This window comes from Bos mutus, chromosome 3, assembly GCF_027580195.1.
Source record: "Bos mutus isolate GX-2022 chromosome 3, NWIPB_WYAK_1.1, whole genome shotgun sequence".
Classification (NCBI taxonomy): Eukaryota; Metazoa; Chordata; class Mammalia; order Artiodactyla; family Bovidae; genus Bos; species Bos mutus.
The window spans coordinates 55806245-55830104 of record NC_091619.1 but is presented as its reverse complement, the minus strand read 5'-3'; the positions used below and the strand labels follow the sequence as shown (position 1 = coordinate 55830104).

General features: G+C 41.0%; 1 protein-coding gene across 5 annotated transcripts in view; it reads right to left on the bottom strand.

Moving 5' to 3' along the window:
* Positions 1–23411, bottom strand: part of COL24A1 (collagen type XXIV alpha 1 chain) — a 400744-nt gene extending 377333 nt beyond the window's left edge. For 2 of the 5 annotated variants that reach the window (XM_070367752.1, XM_005888435.2), the window contains exons 1-3: positions 23286–23411; positions 22710–22840; positions 11392–11456 (exon numbers count right to left, since the gene is read on the bottom strand). In XM_070367752.1, the coding sequence (XP_070223853.1) occupies positions 11392–11456; positions 22710–22765 (121 nt within the window). In that variant the 5' untranslated portion in view covers positions 22766–22840; positions 23286–23411. Of the gene's footprint in view, positions 1–11391; positions 11457–22709; positions 22841–23065; positions 23243–23285 lie in introns of those variants that run through there. The other 3 variants (XM_070367754.1, XM_070367753.1, XM_070367756.1) reach the window with 3 other exon arrangements.
* Positions 23412–23860: the final 449 nt, after the last annotated feature.

Below are 23860 nucleotides of genomic sequence, written 5' to 3'. Positions count from 1 at the left end.
GGCAATGCCTAAGAATGCTGAAACTATCACACAGTTGCACTCATCTCAGCGCTAGTAAAGTAATGCTTAAAATTCTCCATGCCAGGCTTCAGCAATACGTGAATCGTGAACTTCCAGATGTTCAAGCTGGTTTTAGAAAAGGCAGAAGAACCAGAGATAAAATTGCCAACATCTACTGGATCATCAAAAAAGCAAGAGAGTTCCAGAAAAACATTTACTTCTGCTTTACTGGCTATGCCAAAGCCTTTGACTGTTTGGATCACACCAAACTGTGGAAAATTATGAAAAAGATGAGAATACCAGACCACCTGACCTGCCTCCTGAGAAATCTGTATGCAGGTCAAGAAGCAACAGGTAGAACGAGATGTGGAACAATGAGCGGGTTCCAAATTGGGAAAGGAGTATATCAAGGCTGTATATTGTCACCCTGCTTATTTATACGCAGAGTACATCATGCGAAATACTGGGCTAGATGAAGCACAAGCTGCAATCAAGATTGCCAGGAGAAATATAAAAAACCTCAGATATGCAGATGACCCCACCTTTATGGCAGAAAGCGAAGAAGAACTAAAGAGCCTCTTGAAGAAGGTCAAAGAGGAGAGTGAAAAATTGGCTTAAAACTCAACATTCAGAAAACGAAGATCATGGCATCTAGTCCCATCACTTCATGGCAACAGATGGGGAAGCAATGGAAACAGGACAGGCTTTATTTGGGGGGGCTCCAAAATCACTGCAGATCGTGACTTCAGCCATGAAATTGAAAGATGCTTGCTCCTTGGAAGAAACGTTATGACCAACCTAGACAGCATATTAAAAAGCAGAGACATTACTTTGCCAACAAAGGTCTGGCTAGTCAAAGCTATCACTTTTCCAGGAGTCATGTATGGATGTGAGAGTTGGACTATAAAAAAGCTGAGCACTGAAGAATTGATGCTTTTGAACTGTGGTGTTGGAGAAGACTCTTGAGAGTCCCTTGGACTGCAAGGAGATCAAACCAGTCCATCCTAAAGGAAATCAGTCCTGAATATTCATTGGAAGGACTGATGCTGACTCTGAAACTCCAATACTTTGCCCTCCTGATGTGAAGAACTGACTCATGAAAAAGACCCTGATGCTGAGAAAGATTGAAGGTGGGAGGAGAAGGGAACGACAGAGGATAAGATGGTTAGATGGCATCACCAACTTGATGGACATGAGTTTGAGTAAGCTCAGGGAGTTGGTGATGGACATGGAAGCCTGGTGTGCTGCAGTCCATGGGGTCGCACAGAGTTGGACACAACTGAGCAACTGAACTGAACTGAATAAAAATCAGTCCTCTAAGTATGCAAGGCTAATGCCAGATATAAACACAGACATTTCAACCTTACTTGCCTTTCATTTGAAACCTGTATAATAAGCAGTATTGATATTATCACTAGTTAGGAGAAAAGAATTATGGGCAGAGGGAAGATGAGGGAGAGATGAAAAGAGAGATAGACAGGAAGTGGTGGGAGGGAGAAAAAAAGGAGAAATGGCATCCCTGTAGATGCTAAAACTATGACTCATACCCAAGCACATAACTCACTCCAGTGGCTATATAATTGACACTATGGTGTATAAAATAATGTCTAAACCAACAGACAAGGAGAGTCAATGTCTATACTTGTTTCCTCAAATCCTGTGCTGTGCTAAGTCACTTCGGTCGCCTCTAACTTTTTGTGACCTTATGGATCATAGCCCATCAGGCTCCTCTGTCCATAGGATTCTCCATGCAAGAAAACTGGAGTGGGTTGCCATGCCCTCCTCCAGGGGATCTTCCCAACCCAGGGATTGAAGCCACAGCTTACATCTCAAGTATACAAGAGCCAAAGATCCATTTTACCTGTCAACATTCAACAATATTCTATCACGAACTGGAGGAACAAGGAGAGTATCATGTTTATCTTCCAAAATGTAAAAATTCTTACACCTCTTAGAAGTTGGTAATTCAAAAGATTTAAATGAAATTTATCAACTTTCAGGTAATAAGTTATGAGTAATTTCATTTAACGGAGTGTAATAAATTACAGTATTTGCTCATTATTAAATAACTTAATTAATATAAAATAGCACTTGTGTTAGTTGCTCAGTTGTGTCTGACTCTTCATGACCCCATGGACTACAGTCCATCAGGCTCCTCTGTCCATGGAATTTTCTAGGCAAGAATGTTGGAGCAGATTTGCCATTTCCTTTTCCAGGGGACCTTTCTAACCCAGTGATCCAACCCCTGCCTCCCACATAACAGGCAGATTCTTTACCGACTGGGTCACCAGGAAAGCACTTAATTTTGACAAGTTCAAACTGTTTAAAATTTTCATATATCTTGGTCAATTAAGTCCCCAAAGCTATATTTTTTTAGTCTGTAGGAATGAAAAAATAAAATGATGGTCTAAAATAAAATCAGAGTTGTAAATCAGAAAGATCATACAGGCCTTAATGTACTTTTCCTTGGCAAATTATCCAAATTGACTAGATTAACTAGATAAGTGCCCACTACCCACTTTCTACTGTTCTGTATAATTTCAGCCAAATCGTCTTGCCAGAATTAAGACCCAAAGATAGTGCAACTACAAATTGACACTTTCCATGGGCACTTGCCATCTACCTCTACAAGGATTTAACCATGTTCTGCTATAGTTGCTGATCTTCAACACCCTCTGAAAGGAATTCAGGATGGAGAGCAAAAATGAGCCATTTTGTGCTCTGAGAGAAACTGGCAGAACAGGTCATCAGATAGCTAGATATTTTCAGAAGCCGATTTTATGAGCCACATTCTTGTATCTCCTCATGTCTAAAAGAGCAGTAAAGTCTTTCATGGTAACAACTGTTCGTGATTAGCAGAAGCCTTCTGCAAAAAAAATATATGCTTGACTGCATGTATTTCCCCTTCATCAAAATTATGTATATATCATGTACGGATGTGAGAGTTAGACTATAAAGAAAGCTGAGTGACAAAGAATTGATGCTTTTGAACTGTGGTGTTGGAGACGACTATTGAGAGTCCCTTGGACTGCAAAGAGATCCAACCAGTCCATCCTATAGGAGATCAGTCCTGGGTGTTCATTGGAAGGTCTGATGTTGAAGCTGAAACTCCAAGAGTTTGGCTACCTCATGCGAAGAGCTGACTCATTTGAAAAGACCCTGATGCTGGGAAAGATTGAGGGCAGGAGGAGAAGGGGGCGACAGAGGATGAAATGGTTGGATGGCATCAATGACTCAATGGACATGAGTTTGGGTAGGCTCCAGGAGTTGGTGTTGGACAGGGAGGCCTGGCATGCTGCAGCTCATGGGGTTGCAAAGAGTGGGACATGACTGAGCGACTGAACTGAACTGACATTCCTCCCGTCTCTTTTGCAGCAGTTCCTCAGAGCTGTCTAAATGCTGTCTCTCCCAGACTACAGTCCTCATTTTGCCCCATATAAAACTTAACTTTCACAATAGGCTTCCTGGATTCCAGCTCACTGAGTTAAGGAGCTAAAGAAGTTGTTTAAAACCAACTATTTTAATATTTTCATACTATTGGTGTATGGAAAAAGGAAGTTGTTCAGAGTATTTTTTTCCTACTGAATTTATCATATACTCATATGAGTCGGACATGACTGAAGCGACTTAGCAGCAGCAGCAGCACGCACTAAGCACTTTACATGTGTTATCTCATTTTATCCACACAATGACCTTCTTCTTACATAGTAAGAATTATTACCATCTTCATTTTGAAGTCCTGAAATCGAGGCTCAAAGTATGTAAGAAGCTTGCTCCAGGTCATATAACTGATAGGCACTAGAACCTGGGCACAAACCCAGGCTGCTGATTCCAGAACGCCTGCACCACAATCACTGGGTATGTTCGAAAGGAAATGTGACTTTAAAAAGTATTCTTAATACAAATACACCTATTTTGGGTAAAGAAATAAAAGCAACTTATTTATAAAATCAGGCTTCCCTGGTGGACTAGTGGTACAGAGTCTGCCTTCAATGCGGGAGACCTGGGTTCAATCCCTGGGTCAGGAAGATCCCCTGGAGAAGGAAATGGCGGCCCAGCACACTCCAGTATTCTTGCCTGGAGAATTCCATGGACAGAGGAGCCTGGTGGGTTACAGTCCTTGGGGTTGCAAAGAGTCAGACGTGATTTTGTGACTAAACAGCAACAACAGCAATTTATAAAATGAGCAATGAAGCTTTAACCTATGTGAAACATTTTTGGTGAAGTGTGGGGGTTTTCACAGAAAATACTTGGAGTTACTGCAACCTGAATGAGCTGCTTCCTACACACACATTTTGGGTTAATACTTCCACAGAAAATATCTTTTGGAGACAAATATTTTACACATATTTCTACACATGTGGTTTGCACACCAAGCAATCAGGAACTGGAGAATGCCGTGTATACTGACAATTAGTTTACATGTCATATGGTGTAAGGTAGTATGTAGAGGTGTTACAACTATGCTTATCTCCCTGGCCACCAACCCACCAACAGCATAAGCAAAGTAGACTGTATTATGTAAGAAAAGGGACCATTATCTGCCAAATTCTCAGGAGACTCAACCTTAAATAATCTTCTTTTGAAGTATAATAGAATCATTTTTTCATTTGGTTATACCAAAACTGTGGTTATAAAACAAATGATTTATGTTGATTAATATAATACCTTAATGGGCTTAGCTGTGCTAAAATTTAAATGAATAACAAAATATGGAAAATAACAGATGCTTATCTCTGCTCAGTCTTAAAATTTCACTAAATGAGAATAAGAAAATGTGGTTTAAAACCATATAGGCAAAGTGAAAGGGTAGAAGAGACAACAGCAGATAAGAGACATCAACAAATTTTTGAAAAATGAAAAACAGAGGAAGGAATTAGCAGAGCTGAGAAAACTGAACACTAAGGGCTTGCAGAAGCAAGAAATAATAATAGGCAGGCCAGTTCACAAGGCAAAGTCCTGACAAAGCTCAAGAACCAAATGCACCAAATCACTGAATTCAGGAGAGAAGCATAAGGCATCATATGTGGGAGAGGGAGGGCTTGAGAGTCTGTATAAGAAGCTTTGAGAGTAAAATTGAAGATTAAAGCTTACTTATGTACTAGAGAAACACTGAATAAATCCTAGCGGAAGATGGAAGAGAAGTGCCATAATGGGAACAAGTGAATTCAGTAAAAATCTACATACTAAATGGTGAGACCACACCTTTTTCCCCTCATAAGAACCTCTTTATATCTTTTATCTCCAATAACAGTGGCAACCAGGATTATATTCTACAAGTAAGAAATTGGAGGATTCTTCTGTGAACAAACTGGATAGATAGCCTTAGACATTTGCAGTCCAACAACAAGATGGCCAGCAAAGCTCCTAATTTTTCATGCTCTAGATAAAATACGCCAGTTAAAAAGCCCACCCATGAAAATGAGTTTCCAAGCATATTTTTATTGCCTTGCTTTTAAATTAAAACACAAGTACTAGAGACTTAAGAACTTTTCCAACATAAAAGACAGATTAAAGAAAACCAAAACTTGTGGGAAACAAAGATAATACAGGGAGCAGAACAAAACTTCAAAAAAATTATTTTTATCTTTGGAGAGCTGAGTAGATATTGCATCAAAGAAATAAGAACAAAATTTAAGGCACAATCAGAGTGAGAAATCTCTTAAAAATTTAAATACAGCATTAGTAAAAAAAAATTTTAATATTTGAGAATAGTGACTAATGAAAATCTGATATAAAATGGAAAGAAAACAAAAATGGAAAATCAGAGCTAAATAAATAAAAATAAGGCACTCAATCCAGGAGATCAATATCTGACCAACAGAACTTGCAGAAAGAAGAAATAAATATGTCAGACAGACAAAACTAAGATAGGAAAATTCCCAGAAAATGAAAGATGTTTCTATTACATTGAAAAGGCCTAATGACTACCCATCAGAATATATTGAAAAAAGACCTGTACCAAAACACATTATTGCAAAATTGCAAAATATTGGGGATAAACATGATCCTAAGGTTTAAAGTGGAAAATTAAAAGGTAACATATAAAGAATCAAGAGTTAGTAAAACATCAGATTTCTTAACTGCAAGCCAGAAGACAATAGATGCAAAAAATAGTTTAAAATTCTGACCGACAACTATTTACGGCCTAAAATTCTATACCCACCCAAACTCCCCTCAAGAAAATGAGTGAAATACAAAAAGAAAAAAAAAATCAGAAATGCAATGTTACAAGGAGTATACCATCTAAGTACACATTCTCAGGATGCTACCAGATGATATGCTCCACTCAAATTAGGTAATGGACAGTGAAAAAGGAAAATGAGTTCCAAAACACTGGATCTAACACAGATGAGAGACATCAATTCTACAATTAGACAGCTCTCAATCCATTCCAACAGAATCTTAGTTTCCAGAAGAAATAACTTCAAGGGTGGGGAAAAAAATCAAATTATTAGAGTATTTGGTGCATTAAAAAAAAAATTCAAAGAAGTTTTAAAATTCTTTTGGGATATCTGAGAATTAGTGATAGTGCCATAGAACACAGAGCAAACAAAAAAAAAGAGGAAAGGAGAAAATCGAGAGGATAGAAGAAGAGGGGGCATCAGTTCGGTTCAGTCTCTCAGTCATGTCCGACTCTTTGCAACCCCATGGACTGCAGCATGCCAGGTTTCCCTGTCCATCACTAACTCCCAGAGTTTACTCAAACTCATGCCATTGAGTCAGTGATGCCATCCAACCATCTCATCCTCTGTCATCCCCTTCTCTTCCTGCCTTCAATCTCTTCCAGCATCAGGGTCTTTTCAAATGAGTCACCTCTTCAGGTGGCCAAAGTATTGGGAGTTTCAGAGTCAGCATCAGTCCTTCCAATGAATATTCAGGACTGATTTCCTTTATGATGGACTGGTTTGATCTCCTTGCAGTCCAAGGGACTCTCAAGAGTCTTCTCCAACACCACAGTTCAAAAGCATCAATTCTTCAGTGCTCAGCTTTCTTTATACTCCAACTCTCACATCCATACATGACTATTGGAAAAACTATAGCTTTGACTAGACAGAGCTTTGTTGGCAAAGTAATGTCTCTACTTTTTAATATGCTGTCTAGGTTGGTCATAACTTTTCTTCCAAGGAGCAAGCATCTTTTAATTTCATGGCTTCAGTCACCATCTGCAGTGATTTTGGAGCCCCCCAAAGTAAAGTCAGCCACTGTTTCCCCATCTATTTGCCATGAAGTGATGGGACCGGATGCCATGATCTTTGTTTTCTGAATGTTGAGCTTTAAGCCAACTTTTCCACTCTCCTTTTTCACTTGCATCAAGAGGCTCTTTAGTTCTTCTTTGCTTTCTGCCATAAGTTTGGTATCATCTGCATATCTGAGGTTATTGATATTTCTCCCAGCAATGTTGATTCCACCCTGTGCTTCATCCAGTCCTGCGTTTCTCATAATGTACTCTGCATAAAAGTTAAATAAGCAGGGTGACAATATACAGCCTTGACGTACTCCCGGGACAACTTACCTTGTGCCAATGTTCTCAAAATGCATGTTGTGGGTGAGGGGCCTGGTACCAGTCTCTGAGTTTTGAGACATTCCCTTTTTCTAATTAGCAGCCTGCTAGTAGCTATATAGCGGAACGTGGCCCTGGAATGACTTTGAGGAGATACCCCATGTCCAAGGTCAGAGAAGTCCCAGCAAGACAGTAGGTGCTGGAGCGGCATCTGCATGGCACTGGAACAGCTCTGAGGAGATAACCCACATCCAAGGGCAAAGGAGTCAGAGCAAGATGGTAGGAGGGGTGAAATTGCATTTAGAATCAAACCCCATACTCGCCAGAGACACTCTGAGGGCTCAAACAAACTGTGCACACCAAGACCCAGAGACCCCACAGAGACTGAGACAGAACTATGTTTGAGTGTCTCCTCTAGAGGCACGGTGGACTGCTGCAGGGGCAGGGGCTCTGGGTGCAGTAGACCTGGGTATGGCATAAGCCCTCTTGGAAGAAGGTCGCCATTAACCCCACTATGGAGCCACCAGAACTTACACAGGACTGGGGAAACAGACTCTTGGAGGGTACAAACAAAACCTTGTGTGCACCAGGACCCAGGAGAAAGGAGCAATGACCCCAGAAGAGACTGACTCAGACTTGCCTGTGAGTGTCCAGGAGGCTCCAGTACAGGCGTGGGTCAGTGGTGGCCTACTGCAGGGTTGGGGCACTGAGTGCAGCAGTGCCTACATGGGATCTTTTGAAGGAGGTTGCCATTATCTTCCTTACCTCAACATAGTATGGCCTCAGGTCAAATAACAGGGAGGGAACACAGCCCTGCCCATCAATAGAAAATTGGATTAAAGGGTTACTGAGCAGGGCCCCACACATCAGAACAAGACCCAGTTTCCCCCTCAGTCAGTCTCTCCCAACAGGAACTTCCATAAGCCTCTTATCCCTCTCTATCAGAGGGGAGACAGAATGAAAACCACAATCACAGAAAACTAACCAATCTGATCACATGGGCCACAGCCTTGTCTAACTCAATGAAGGGGGGGGGCAGTATGGGATAGTATAAAAATGTTATAAACTCATCATCAAAAAAGGAAGTCAATATAATATGCTGCTAAGTCACTTCAGTCATGTCCGACTCTGCACGACCCCATAGGTGGCAGCCCACCAGGCTCCCGTCCCTGGGATTCTCCAGGCAAGAACACTGGAGTGGGTTCCCATTTCCTTCTCCAATGCATGAAAGTGAAAAGTGAAAGTGAAGTTGCTCAGTCGTGTCCGACTCTTAGCAACCCCATGGACTGCAGCCCACCAGGCTCCTCCATCCGTGAGATTTTCCAGGCAAGAGTACTGGAGTGGGGTGCCATTGCCTTCTCCCAATATAATATACAAGCATATTATTAAGAACTATGGATAGTAAAGCCAAAGAAGTGCTAAGAGAGTTTGGGTAAAGGACTGTAGGATTAGATAAGGTCAGGGAATATTATTTTCTGTTACATGTTTTACAACTCAACTTGATTTTTAAACTGTATACTTGTACTAATACTTTGATACTTTAAGCTTTGGAAACTATTGTAAGCACCAATAAAGATATTTGTTTCTGAAAACTCTAATTTGGGATCATCTCTCTAAAGGAGACATATTCAGCAGTATTAAGGTTACAAATTATATTTGTAATCATTATCAAATCACAATTTCTCTGAAAATATTTGTCTAGCCTCCTGATTAGACATTGTATCATGCTATTTCAACAACAACAATTTTAGGAAAACAGTACTTCTAAGTTTCTGATAACATACCACAATTTTCATTTCATTTTTGTGCTCAAAAGTATTCAATTTTATAAAATCAAAGAAGTTTTTAAAATATTTTTCTTTTTGTCGAGAACTCAAAATAAAATGCTATGGATATGTGAAATCTTAAAAGGTGTTCACCCTGAAATAAAACAGCACATTTTGCATTCTATAAATGAAACCTTAAGGTTAAAAGAAAGATATTTCTTTCATATACTCCCTTCACTGGTTCTGAATCTTTAAAAATTTATTCATAAATATTCAGTTTTCCTTCTTTGTTTAGGTTTTCAATATTTTGATAATGACACATTTTATACATTATTAAACTCATAACATTAACAGAGGGCAATTGTAAAGCAACAGGATTTATAATGGAAAGAGGTGTTTTTGTTTTCGTTTTTTTGTTTGGTTTTGGTTTTTATTTGGAGCAGGGGGCAGGAATGGTGCAGATGTGACAGACCCAAATTCAAGTCTTAGCTATATAAGCCTGGGCCAGCACCTTCCTTGAGCCTCAGTTTCTTCATCTATAATAATCACCCTACTGGTTCATTATGAGGATTAGAATAGCATATATAAAATTCCAGCAAAGGACAACACATGAAATAGATATTAATAATGACAATTCTCCTTTTCTTATCTTCTCTGTTGTCCAAGAGGCTTAATTTTAAACAATCTGTAGACTCTGCAGTCTAAGTACCTGAGTTCAAATCTTGGTTCTCCCATTTATTATTAGCCTGCAACCCTTAGGGTAGTTATTTATTCTTCTTAACCTTGGACTCAGCAATTCATGGGCATAATTATAAAAACCCCTCAATGAAGTGGTGATGAAGAAAACATATCCTGCTAGCACAGTGACCGGTACTTAACAAGTTCTCAGAAACTAATAGAATAAAAACAAGAAATTGAAAGATAGTTTCTCTCTGCAGTTCAGTTCAGTTGCTCAGTTGTGTCCGAATCTTTGCGACCCCATGGACTGCAGCACGCCAGGCTTCCCTGTCCATCACCAACTCCCAGAGCTTGTTCAAACTCATGTCCATCGAGTTGGTTATGCCATCCAACCATCTCATCCTCAGTTGTCCCCTTCTCCTCCTGCCTTCAAACTTTCCCTCTTAGTTTAGCAAACTAAAGTAACAAATGACTTGGTCAAGAACAGCACTTCATGAAGTTACATGCGACCTGATTTAATGATCTTCCCATAAAAGACAATTAGAAAATGCCTTCTGTGATACATTTTAATTCATATTTGTGTTACTTGACAGAATACTTACCTTTGTCCACCTATCAGTTTGGTCAAACGGAGTACCACCCCTCTGTGCTCTCTTTCTACCTACAGCTATTTTACTTTCTAATATTATTCAATAAATTGACCAAATTGACAAGTAACTCCTTGCTCATTGAAAAGTTGGTTCTATCAAGTGAGCACTTTTTTTTACCCTTTGACAAAGGCACTTGTATTTTTTTTTCACTTTTTGGAGCCAAAGGCATTATTTTCTTCACATTTCAATCACTGGCAATCAGGATATTATGTGGTAAACAGAAAATATTATTTAAATGCTGTTTAATAAATGAATAAATTAGGGTATACATGATATCAGAAACTCTATCACCATACTACCAGAGCAACTAGCTACCAAACAAAAACAAAACCTTGAACTATTTTCCAAACCTCTCCATTTGAATTAAATGAAATCCCAAGCCCACTAGTATGCAAAATTTTGTTTCTTAATGATGTAAATCTAGATGGAACATTTAGCGTATGCTTGCGTTGTTTCAAGAAGTGCAAAGGTAATTCAGTTACAGTTAGCCACCCCCAATAACTCCCACTTAAAATGAAGTCACAAACAAAGTCTTTCTACTATACAAAACTTCCCTTTTACAGAGTTTTCTTAAAAATGTAAGTAATTTCACAGACAGAAGATATGAGTAATTTCTTAAAGGTCATATTTCCCCCCAAATTGGTTTTTTCACCCTTACATTCTCATTGTACTCTGTAGAATTTTTTATTCCTTAACACTGAATTTAAGGTTATAATGACTTTAAAGTGATATACTTTTGCTTTCGGGAATCCAATTTTTCACATAAGAATAAGTAACAAGGTAACATTCTTACCTTGATCTTGTGCATGAACAGTACCCCCTGACACACATAGTACAATAAAATGAAGAAGCAGTTTCCTAAAAATAAAGAAAAAATTGGGAAAAACTTAGTTGGACATTTATGATCTGTAAGTTATAAAACCCAAAATAAACTCTAGTGAAGGATTAAGAATGAAGCTATTTTTAATTCACACAGTATTTTAATCCTAATGCTGATTAAAAGCAAGAGCCCCGAATTCAAGTTTTGGTTCCGTCACTATGTGTCTTGGGCACCCTATTTAATAATCACTCTGTGCCCTAGTGTTTCCATTCATTAAATGCATCTCATAAGGCTTTTTGAAGATTAACTAAAAAGCTTCAAGTACCCAAAACAGTCCCTGGCACAGAGGAAAAACTCAGTAAATGTGAACTAATACAAGTGAAATTATTATAAGTGGTATATATTATGTCAAATCACCACACATGCAATTTTACACAAAGTAAAATTATTGGCAGATTGGCACAAAATACAACTTAGTCACTTAACTACAGTTATTATAAATTTATGGGATCAGTTATTTGTTTAAACGTTTTTACATAAGATCTATTTGAAGATTATATTCAAATCACTTGTACTAGATTCATGACTGATTCTAAAAATATAACAACCTGCAGATATCAACAATGACCACTGTGATTAGTGTAATTGTAAACACCATACTCAAACCAACTACAAATCAAAATGTTCATTCACGTTGATTAGTGACATAGAAAACACTTTACAATTTTTTAGCTTAATCAAACTTTTCATAGATTTTGTTGATTAGTCTTCATAATTGGCTTTATCTACCTCCCAGCTGAAAATCAGAGATAATTTCAGAAAGTAATGAGCATGCTGAAAATATTTTATGATCTAGTTTTTCTTGCTAATATAGACTCTGATTCTGTTCAGTCTAACTCAGAGACTCCCCAAATGATATTTCTGAAAATACAGGTCTGCAAAGAGTGATGACAAAGCCCTTTGAAAATCATTTTTAGGTTCCTGCTGTGCTAGCAGTAATCAGTACATTTTCTATTTATCACCAAAGCTATGTTTTTACCTTTGTCAACAAGAATAAGGAACATGTTAATGTGAAAAAGTGAGCCAATATAAAATTATACTATTTATTTATAAGTTGGACACAACTGAGTGACTTCACTTCACTTCAGTATATAAAATGTATACTATAAAATTATACTATTTGAACAGAACAGTTTTTAATAAGACTTTGATAAAATACTTATTAACTATACAAATCAATTTTAAATCATAGAAATTTCAACTGATATGTGCAAATAGTTGAACCATCTATTTTAATGAAGCCTATAATAGTTTCCCATATATGGTGTCATCCATGAGATGTTTCTCAAATGTTAGTATGCCAACATTTTTGGTTTTTTGCGAAAAATCCAGATTCTGGGCCTTCCCAGAGACTTCATAAATTTGAAGTGGATCCTCAGCATGTACACATTTTTAACCAAGTGATCTAATACTGATTGTGTATGTACCAAACTCTGAGAAAAAACAATTTAGAATATTTACTGTTAATAGTTACATTGTACTTAAAATAATCTAATATTAATACTTTGCTTAAATCACATACCTAATTTTATAATATGACACATGATTTGACCTTAAAAAAAAAATTCTTTTCTGCTACTCTAGATCATGGTTTTCAAACAGGAGCATGTAACAGAATCACCTAGAGAGCTTGTTAAAGATTCTGGGCTCCACCCTGAGAGTTTCTGACTCAGTAGGTCGGGGTGGAGCTCAAGAATTTGCAGTTATAACAAGTTCCCAGGCAATGCTGATGCTGCAGATCTGGGGCATCATACCCTGAGGACCACAGTTCTGGAACAGGTGATGCTCAAGAGATGGTGTGAGGCCTACTTGTTTTTCAGCTTCTTACCATAGCTGATTAGTGGACTCACCTGGTGACTTCTAAAAACTACTAATACTTGGGTTCTGCCCTTCCCAACCCCACCCTCAGAGATTCTGACTTTAATTTGTTTTACAGGGATTTTTAAACACTTCCCAGGTGATTCTAGTGAGGAAAGTTGGGGACAGCAGTGTGAAATGAAAATGATTTCCTTGGGTCCTCCAGGATGAATCCTAATGTCATCTAGAATTTGAGTAAAAGAAGGCACTTTTCCTTTCAAATTTGTATTTTCAACTGGCAGCATGTGCATCGGTAAGACTAGAAAATAGCTCAGGATTCCAATCACTGAAGGAGAGTATATCAGAATTATGCTGTTTTAATCGAAAATGGAACATGAAAGGAAGCACTTCTCACCTGCCCAAAGTAATCCAGTTCACTGAGAGTTTAGAAACAACTGAAAAGGCACTTTTCCATTCCAATACAGCTAAAGTACAACTAGCACTATTCACCAGGCAATTCAGTCAACTCGTGGACTTCCCCAGTGACCTCAGGGGAGAAAAATGGAAGACACGAGTTCTTTCTAGACATGTTAACAAGTCTATTCCTGGTGTGAGGCAGGAAAACCTGAACACATCAAATATCATCCCTTAGCCAGGTGATTTTAGGAGATTATGACAAGTCAGTTGAGCCACACCTTATATAAGTGTACCTACTTACTAACTTGATGACTAACAGAGAGGTAGAGATCAATGATATAGAACAGATTTTCTTTATCTTTTTCTAATTCTGCCCCAAACTTACAGCCAACTGCTGGGCAGCATCCCAGAGGCCTGCAAGCCTTATAGGTGCCCAGCCACTAAACTGAGAGCCCAGAAACAGAGAAAGAGACATCAACGGCTTATTGAAAAGGGGTCTTAAGAACCTGAAGGAAAAAAAAAAAAAAAGTCCTGGAGCAATACCTCCACCGTGCCCAGCAGACTCCAAGCAGGACACGGCCATAACCTTCCAGAGGAAGAGAAGGCTACCATTTATAGGGCAGAACTGCCGTCATGTTGGCTCATCAGTTACCAGGGAAACCAGGGGCAGGGACAAACAGGTAGGCAGTTACTAATTAAGTCCTACAATTAGGAAGACTCGATAATCATGTGAGTGAAGCAGGAGCTGGTGGAGCAGAAGACATACAGGGAGCAAGAGGATCGCCATCTTGAATGGCCTAACCATACAACTAAGGAAGAACAGGAAAAATTTAAGTTCCTCACCAGGTGTTCAAAGTCCTTATCATTCAGCTCCAACCTCCTTTTTCTTTTTCTTTTTTTAAAAGCAATAAATAGGGACCAATTACATCTGACATCCCAAAGCTCCAGCCACACCATGTTTTTCTCTATTCTATGGACAAACTTTGTTAAGTGCCTGAAAAGATCTCAGTCTCCATCTATCAGAATCTTAAGTATCATCAAAGCCTAATGTGAACACCTGCTCCATGAATTTTTCCCATCATCCCTAGAGAGGACTGCACCTTTTCCTCCCCTTTGTACTCTTGATGCTTTAATTATAACTTTATTATAGCCCATATGTGCTGTATCTTTTATGATTAATTAGTAATACATATCTGAGCAAGTAACAGGTCTTCACCTTTTGTCATTTTCTTACATAAAATTGACACAATTGATACGTTAAAACAGGAACAGAATAAACAGCAAGATCTCTCAATGACTGAGGAATTTAGTTCTTCCCTATGAACCTAATTCTTTTAACACTTAGGAAAAGTTAAGTAAAATAGGGGCACTTTTAGTTGGATGTCCAAAGAGAGAAAGAAGAATTTAAAAAAATCTTTTGTGGTAGGGTAAATGGAAGGCTTCTTCTTTTTCATTTTAACTGTTCTTCTCATCTTTGAAGTGGGAAGACAGAGAAGAGATCAAACCTAATTGATATAATCAGCTTGATAAAGAGCCCAACTCTATCAATGAGTAAAATGATGTTTAACGAATCCAAGCTTTCTGGGAAATGCATGAATTCAAGCTTTCTGGGAAACGTCTAGTTAAGTTGCACTTGTTTATTTCTTTGCTTTTGCACTGTCCACCAATGATTTTACACTTATAATACATTTACTTAATAAAGAAAAAATATCACACTTCCACATTAGCAAATGATAAGTGTTCTCAAGGGTAGCAGTGTTTCGTGCTTCTGCTGTTGTGCTGTGCTTATTGTACTAGACATGCTGGAGTCCTTAAGTAAGTTAAAACTAAAACTGTATTAAGTTGTTGCAGAGAAAATAACATGGTTAATAAGAAAATAACAATAGACTAGGAGTCAAAAGATTAGTCCTAGATCTATTTCAAACTCATTGTGTGAGCCTGGGTAGGTTATTTCAAGGTTTTGAGTCTTAGCTGACTCATCTATTATGTGATAACAATATAAATTTTATATTTTAAATTACAAATATAAAAGCCTAAAATTTGTGTGTATGGTAGACTCCTATTAATATTCTGGCATAGAAGACAAAGATCAAGTTACGCTCTTAGCAAAATGTTCTATAAATCATCATATACAAAGGGCATGTTGTTTAACCACAACTGGAAAAAGGTCCTCTTACCATTCTGGCCAATTCTTTTTTTAATTAAGTAACCTAAAATAGTCTACTAAGTTTGCTAATTTGTTCATATATTTAGTTAACCCTAACAAAGTCTCCCCGGAGAAGGCAATGGCACCCCACTCCAGTACTCTTGCCTGGAGAATCCCATGGGCGGAGGAGCCTGGTAGGCTGCAGTCCATGGAGTTGCTAAGGGTCGGACAGGACTGAGCGACTTCACTTTCACTTTTCACTTTCATGCATTGGAGAAGGAAATGGCAACCCACTCCAGTGTTCTTGCCTGGAGAATCCCAGGGACAGGGGAGCCTGGTGGGCTGCCATCTATGGGGTCGCACAGAGTCGGACACAACTGAAGCGACTTAGCAGCAGCAGCAACAAAATCTCCCTTTTTTTTTTTTTTGTTAGGGTTAAGCAAATAACTCCTGGAGGAGGAAATAACAACCCACTTCAGTAATCTTGCGTGGACTATCCCATGGACAGAGTCTGGTGGGCTAGTCTATGGGGTTGCAAAAGAGTTGGTGGGCTAGTCCATGGGGTTGCAAAAGAGTCAGAGATGACTGAGCAACTCAACAAGAACAGAAAGTCTAGTTAATATATTAAACATGAATATTTTTCAAATATTCAAATCATGCCTGTTTTTATTCACTTTTTTGTACGTCTGGACCAAGTGTCATTAATGTAAAGTAACAGAAGTACATATACATTTAATAAAATCAGACTAATCTGAAAAAAATTAACAATATAGTAGGAGACATTCAATAAATGTTCAGAAAATATAATCCATAATATTAATATTGGAGGATATCTAACAAAATGTGAAATACTCTGTGTGTCTGGTCTGCTAGCCACATTTTCAGTTTGACATAAGTCACAGTCAAAACATAACCAGACACGTGAAGGGTGAAGTCCTAGAGGAGATCAAGCAGGAAATAGATATCCAAAGACCAAACTCAGAATATTTAAGGAATTAATATCCACCCCCAGGCATCTTCCCTAAATAATTCTTAGAGCTATTCAACTTTCTCTTTATCTGAAGGGTCTAAGTTACTTTAGGGGAATTTCAGGCATCCTTTTGTTTAGGATACTCACGAGACCCCCAGGTTTTATGATATATGTCTTCAAGCTACTGATGCTCATTCCTACACAGGTTCAATTTGTGATAAGGAACTTTTGTAAAAAGTGAATTGGAGATTTTCATTTAAACCAGTTGGAAAAAGTAAACTAATCTGAAAAACACACACTTGTAATATACATCAAGAATTTCAACAATTTCCATCACAGTACATTTACAAGCCAAAAAATTCTCTAAGTCATGACAGCTTTACAGATTTTGCTCTTTACTAGCTGCTAAGATCCAGAAATAGTAAAATTTCTACCCTTTGTTCCCAAAGTAACGGAAAAACAGTTCTTATCCCAGCAGTGGTGATAAAGTTGGATGATTCAGGGAATAAAATATTGTCAGTAACTTACACAAAATGAATTCAACTCAATAAGTACTTGTATACCTAACCTAGTGTGAAACATACTAGAACTTTTGGTTAAATTCCAAACATACTGGCAACTTCTGAAATAGAAAGGAGATAAATGCTTAAGGACTTCAAGTGATCAAAATACCTGGAGTCCAGTCAGTAGCAGGGAAGAAATAAACATATATATAGTCTCTCCTTGAAATACCACAGAGATTGTTAAACTGATTACTCCCTGTAAAAGTTTCTGGCACATTCTACTGTTGCACAATTGCACTCATCACACACACTAGCAAAGTAATGCTCAAAATTCTCCAAGTTAGGCTTCAACAGTACATGAACCGAGAACTTCCAGATGTTTAAGCTGGATTTAGAAAAGGAAGAGGAACCAGAAATTAAATTGGAGATCAAATTGCCAGCATCCACTGGATCATTGAAAAAGCAAGAGAATTCCAGAAAAACATCTACTTCTCCTTTATTGACTATGCAAGCCTTTGACTCTGTGGATGACAACAAACTTTGGAAAATTCTTCAAGAGATGGGAATACCAGACCATCTGACCTGCCACCTGAGACATCTGCATGCAGGTCAAGAAGCAACAGTTAGAACTGGACATGGAACAACGGACTGGTTCCAAATTGGGAAAGGAGTACATCAAGGCTGTATACTGTCACCCTGCTTATTTAACTTATATGCAGAGTGAAAAGTGAAAGTCACTCAGTCATGTCTGACTCTTTGCAGACTATACAGTCCATGGAATTCTCCAGGCCAGAATACTGGAGTGGGTAGCCTTTTGCTTCTCCAGGGGATCTTCCCAACACAGGGATCAAATCCAGGTCTCCCTCATTGCAGGCAAATTCTTTACCAGCTGAGCCACAGAGTACATCATGTGAAATGCTGGGCTCCAAGAAGCGCAAACTGGAAACAAGATTGCCAGGAGAAATAATAACCTCAACAATGCATATGATACCACCCTTATGGCAGAAAGCAAAGAGGAGCTAAAGAGCCTCTTGATGAAAGTGAAAGAGAAGATTGAAAAAGCTGGCTTAAAACTCAACATCCAAAAAACTAAGATCATAGCATCCAATCCCATCACTTCATGCAAACAGATGGGGAAACAATGGAAACCATGACAGACATTTTTTCTTGGGCTCCAAAATCACTGCAGATGGTGACTGCAGCCATGAAATTAAAAGATGCTTGCTCCTTGGAAGAAAAGCTATGACAAACATATACAGCATATTAAAAAGCAGAGACATTACTTTGCCAACAAATGTCCATGTAGTCAGAGCTATGATTTTTCCAGTAGTCATGAACAGATGTGACAGTTGGACCTTAAAGAAAGCTAAGCACCGAAGAACTGATGCTTTTGAACTGTGGTGTTGGAGAAGACTCTTGAGAGTCCCTTGGACTGCAAGGAGATCAAATCAGTCCATCCTAAGGGAAATCAGTCCTGAATATTCATTTGAAAGACTGATGCTGAAGCTGAAGCTCCAATACTTTGGCCACCTGATGCAAAGTACTGACTTACTGGTAAAGACCCCAGTGCTGGGCAAAACTGAAGGCAGGTGGTGAAGGGGATGACAGAGGATGAGATGGTTGAATGGCATCACTGACTTGATGGACACGAGTTTCAGCAAGCTTTGGGAGTTGGTGATTGACAGGGAAACCTGGCATGCTGCAGTCCATGGGGTTGCAAAGAGTTGGACGGGACTGAGTGACTGAATTGAACTGACACTACTGTTAAGTAAAAGATTTTTAAATGAATGAATGCATCAAATCTTCAGTCAATGAGATTATCAAGCTGTCTGGACTTTTAACCGATATATAACTCCTCTGACATTTTCCACCTGCACAGTGAACACAAGATCAACAAGTCATGTCATCTAACCTACATTTATTTAGCTAAGGAAGTAAAGAGTTTTCATGATCTAGTCTTTGTTTCTCTCTCCAGATCCTGCTCCAACCACTCTGCCCCTAGAATGTGTGTTCCAACCAACTTCATTTCTTCTGGGCCCTCAAATGCACCATGCTGTCTCACCTCTGAGCCTTTTACTGTTCTGTCTGTAAAGTTCCATGCCTTTTCCACTTATGTCTCAGTCTAGATTTCATTTCCTCTGGTTAGCCTTTCCTTCCAGTACTATGCCTCCCTATCTTCCCCAACTAACAAGACAGTTAGATGTCCTTCTGTATATATCCTTATGTCATATTTTTGCTGGTTTCATTGTTTATACTTGCTTGTTTCATTTTTCATTTACTACATTAACTGGGCACAATAGAAGGCAGAAATTGTGCTTCAGTCTTATTCAATCATTGTATCCCTTATGCCTAGAATCATGCTAGACACATAGTGAACTCAGTGAACATTTGCTGAATAAATCAGTAAATGAATGATAAGTGAATGAATGACGGAACGTTAGCCTTTTATGAGAATGAAAATGAAATCATCTTCACTTCTCACTCAGAATTACAAATTCTAAAATAAGTCAGAATTGCAAAGCATGGCAAGAAAACTAGTACGGCTATTCTAGTTCCTATAATACGATTTATCATTCTCCTGTAGCTTCAGTTTATCAAGCACAATGTATAAATAACACTCAAAATTACTTTCTATAAATTACAATTCCTCTTCGTAAGACATCCATTTGTTTTAAACATTTATTTGAACACAAAGATAATGAGGCAACTTTAAAAATAGAATTTCATGCAAGCTAGGAAATAGACCTTTATATCCCAAACTTTGTTTACACTTTTGTTTACAGAAATCAATGTACCTATCATTCTTAGTTTTAATTTTTTTTCGTTAATTCTACAAATTCACATTAAGAATGTGAATGTGAATCAAAATAAAAGCAGCTCTCTGAAATAAAATGTCTGTAAGGATCTAGTTTTAAAACTGTAAATATTTCTGGGTGACTAATCAGAATTGTGATTTTTTTAAAAACCACCCCTGCTCTTACAAAACATCACCACAAAAGGATGGCGGAAAATTAAAACCTCAGGGGTTACATTAGGCACTCTAAGGTTTAATTTAGTGGCCTGACATTATCATCAGCTAATCAGCTGCTTGTCCCTAAGTCCCTATTCCTATGAGGTTGGTAGCATTTATTTCAAACGGAAGAACTCTGAATTCTTTACGGAAACTGGATTTTTTTCAAGAAACAATTTTCTCAGCTCAATTGGTAACTACGTTTCCCCACTCTACATGTGTGTGGCTGAAGCTGTGAGAGGTTGCAATCTGATGTAATCTTGAATTACCCTCAATTTTCTGCAGTTCACCCTCACTGGGAACTATCATGGAACAAACTTGATATCACAGGAGTCTGCAAGGCCCCTTGCTGGAGGCTGCTTGGAGAACAGGAGAGAGGAGGACCTTCACACAGGATCCTCTACCCATCTGATGCCTCTCCAGGAAGATTCTTTTCCCCAATTACTCATAGTCTAACTTTTCCTCAGAAGTTCCTTGGTGTAATTCATTCTGTTTGGTTTCTCTGCGTCCCTCCCCCCAATCATCTGGACCCAATTTACAAACCCCAAACTGCACAAGAATGTATGCAGGACCTTTTCTGGGAGCGTCTGGAAGGGAAGTGTAAACCAGACAAGACAGGGGCTAAGAGCTGAAGATCTCCTTTAATCTGCGAGGTTGGTCACAACTGCCAAGGGGAATGTTAGTCAGCAACGTGGGCTTCGTGTAGGGGCCAAGGGAAAGCCCTGGGGGTGGGAGCTGGCAGGGAGGGCAAGAAGGGCACATGGATGGAGGGGAACAGGGAGGGCAAGGAGGGCAATGGATGGAGGGGGACGCTGGAGCTGCGGAACAGGAAGTGGAGGACCTCATCCAATCTCTCAGGGTGGCTCTGGAGCCTCAGAGACCCAAGTCTGATTCTACCATTCCACTCACCCTAGTCCAGCGGCCCTCAGGATCCCTTGCACTCCCTACCCTGCTTTCCAAGGCAGGTCCATGCAAGGTGCTTTCACCGAGAGAAGTGGTGAGAAACCTGTCTGGAAAACTGATGAGACCTGCGCGTGAGCAGCTCTGGGTCCAGGAGCCCGCCGGGACTTACCTCTTCTCCGACCCTGGAGAAGAAGTGTCAGGAATCCCGCCCTCCCCCTTGCCCCAGGGGGGCCGGGCACACCCCTGCATGGACGCACGTGGTGGCTGAGGGTTTGAGCTTTCCCGCTCACTGATTCATTCTGCAGCGGGCGCGTGGGTATGTGCGTCCTTGTCAGTGGGGAAGCCGGCTGCCCGCCCAGGCTTCCAGAGGTCGAAGGAGAGAGTGCGCGAGCCCTAGCCAGGCTCGGCTGCCAGCGGCTGGGAAGCACATGTTCATACAAACACTGCCACAAGGCGGTCTTTCTCTGCACTCCGCCTCCGCCTGCCCTTAGCTGGCACCCTCGGTCCTGCCCCCCCTGCCCTCCTCCTTCCTACTCTCCCGCTTCGCAGCCTAGTAGCAGAGAACGACCACAGCCGCTTTCGTCCCTCCTGGCCCTGAGGCCAAAACCAAACTTCTATAACCCACTGACATCTTCCAGGAAGGGCCAGGACAGCCAGCCAAGGCCACGCGCCCCCTACCCTTCATCCACGCTCTTCTCCCACTGAGGCAGTGGGAGCCGGTACAATGCCCAAAAAGCAGATGAAGTGCTAGGGAGGGCCGGTGAGATCACTCCCTGGGAGCAGCAACCCCGTGGGCCCCCCGCCCTCCGCACCGGGGTCCAGCCCCTTCCCCAGTGACACTCCAGTGAGCAGGGGGCAGCCTGGGCCCCAGATGGGCAGCACGTTTGTTGGCCTCCTAATGACTAGAGACCAACTGCCTCTGTGTCTCATGATTCCAGGAGCTCCCTGATGTCCGAGGTTCTGTGGGCACCCTCTCCCCCATTCGGCAACTCTGCCGCATGGTTCAGGCTCCGCACACAGAGCCCAGGGGGACCGCGAGCACCCCAGCAGTTCCCAGGCTGGATGCCCAAGGAGCACCGAGGGGAAACAAAACCTCAGCCAGGGCCCTGAGCGAGGAGAACGGAAGGAGGATGCTGAGGGCAACGGGAGCTGGAGCCCGGGTGGGCGTCAGAGTCCAGCTCCGGGGCTGCAAGAGCCGCTACCACCGGCCTCGGGAAGTGAGCCAGCGAGCTGTTCCTCCCGAGCCGCAGGATCTCTTTAGCATAAACTGTCTGAGAGACCCGCTGGCAGGAGGCTTCCTTTCTAGCAGGGTATTTTACAAATTGAGGAGACAAGGGGAGGATGCTGCGGCTGTTCGCCGGCTCCCAACTTCAAAAAAAAAAAAAGTGCCAAGTAGCTAGGGCGCAAATCTCCAACTGGCTCAGCGGATCCAGGGGGTGGGGAGAGCTGCCGATCTAACCCCTGCCCCGCGGGTGGGCTACTTACGATTTTGCCGTGTGGGAGACCTGTCCACGCCTTGTCCTGTGGGCTCCTAAATGCATTTGTATGCATTTGTCCTTACAGCGGGGCGCTAACGGAAAACAGAAGCCAACTCCGAACTGCTAAGTGTGCAGGTACTGTCCATGAAAAATGGAAAAAAAAAAAAAAAAAAAGCACATGAAAACGATGCTCTAAAACCTCAACAATAACCAAAAAGGGGAGGGACAAATGGAAGACGAGCAGAGAAATAGCACCGGGCGGGTAGACTGCTAGGCTGCCCAGGGCCCCAGCTCGGGGTAGCGGACAGGCCCGGGGTGGGTGGCGGGGAGCGCTCCCCTGGGAGGGCGGGCAAGGAGGTACACCTCACTGGCGGGCTGCGGGACGCCGGCAGCAGCGGGAGCTCGGCTGCGAGCGCAGCCCTCGAGTTCACTTGCGGTTCAAAGGCGACTCCGTGACTCCAGTGGAGTCCTCCGCTTTGGGCCTGGGAGGAGAAAGGAGTGGGGGGAGGGCAGGAGATGAAGTGGGGGAGGAAGTCCTTGGAAACAACCCGCGCTGGAACATTTGTCAGACAAGTACACACACCCACTTCGGAAATCTCGTCCGTGCGAGCTGGCCGGTGGCAACTGCAGGCGCTCGGCGTGGACCGCCGCCGGCTGCTTCCTCTGGAAGAAGAGGAGCCCAGCAAATCCGGCCGGTGTTAAATTTCACCGCTCCCTGACTTGCAATGACATCATCAAACACAGTGCACACCTCCCCCTCCACCCCGCAACCTTCCCCCTACCACGCGCCTAGCTGGGGCGCCCCAGTCCGCAAGCCCCCGGGCCCTGGGGCGAGCTCGCAGCCACCCGGCACCGCCCAGACACTCCCGCTTCCCACGCATTCCCGGGGCTTGTAGGTGACTAGTATCCTTCCTCCCAAGCATCCGTGTGCCGTTTCCTTTTTCAGCAGTCCCCAATTTGATATTTTCTCCCGTTTGATGTTTTCTCTCTTGCTGTCTCCCATCCCCCTTTCTCTGTCCTCTTCATACACACGTTCTAAAATCACGTGTAACTCAGCAGAGTCCTTCAATCTCCTCCAATTCTCTTGCCTTTTTTTGTTTTTGCAGCTATGCCTGTGGCCTAAATCATATTATAAACTAACCGCAAATGTTCTCATTA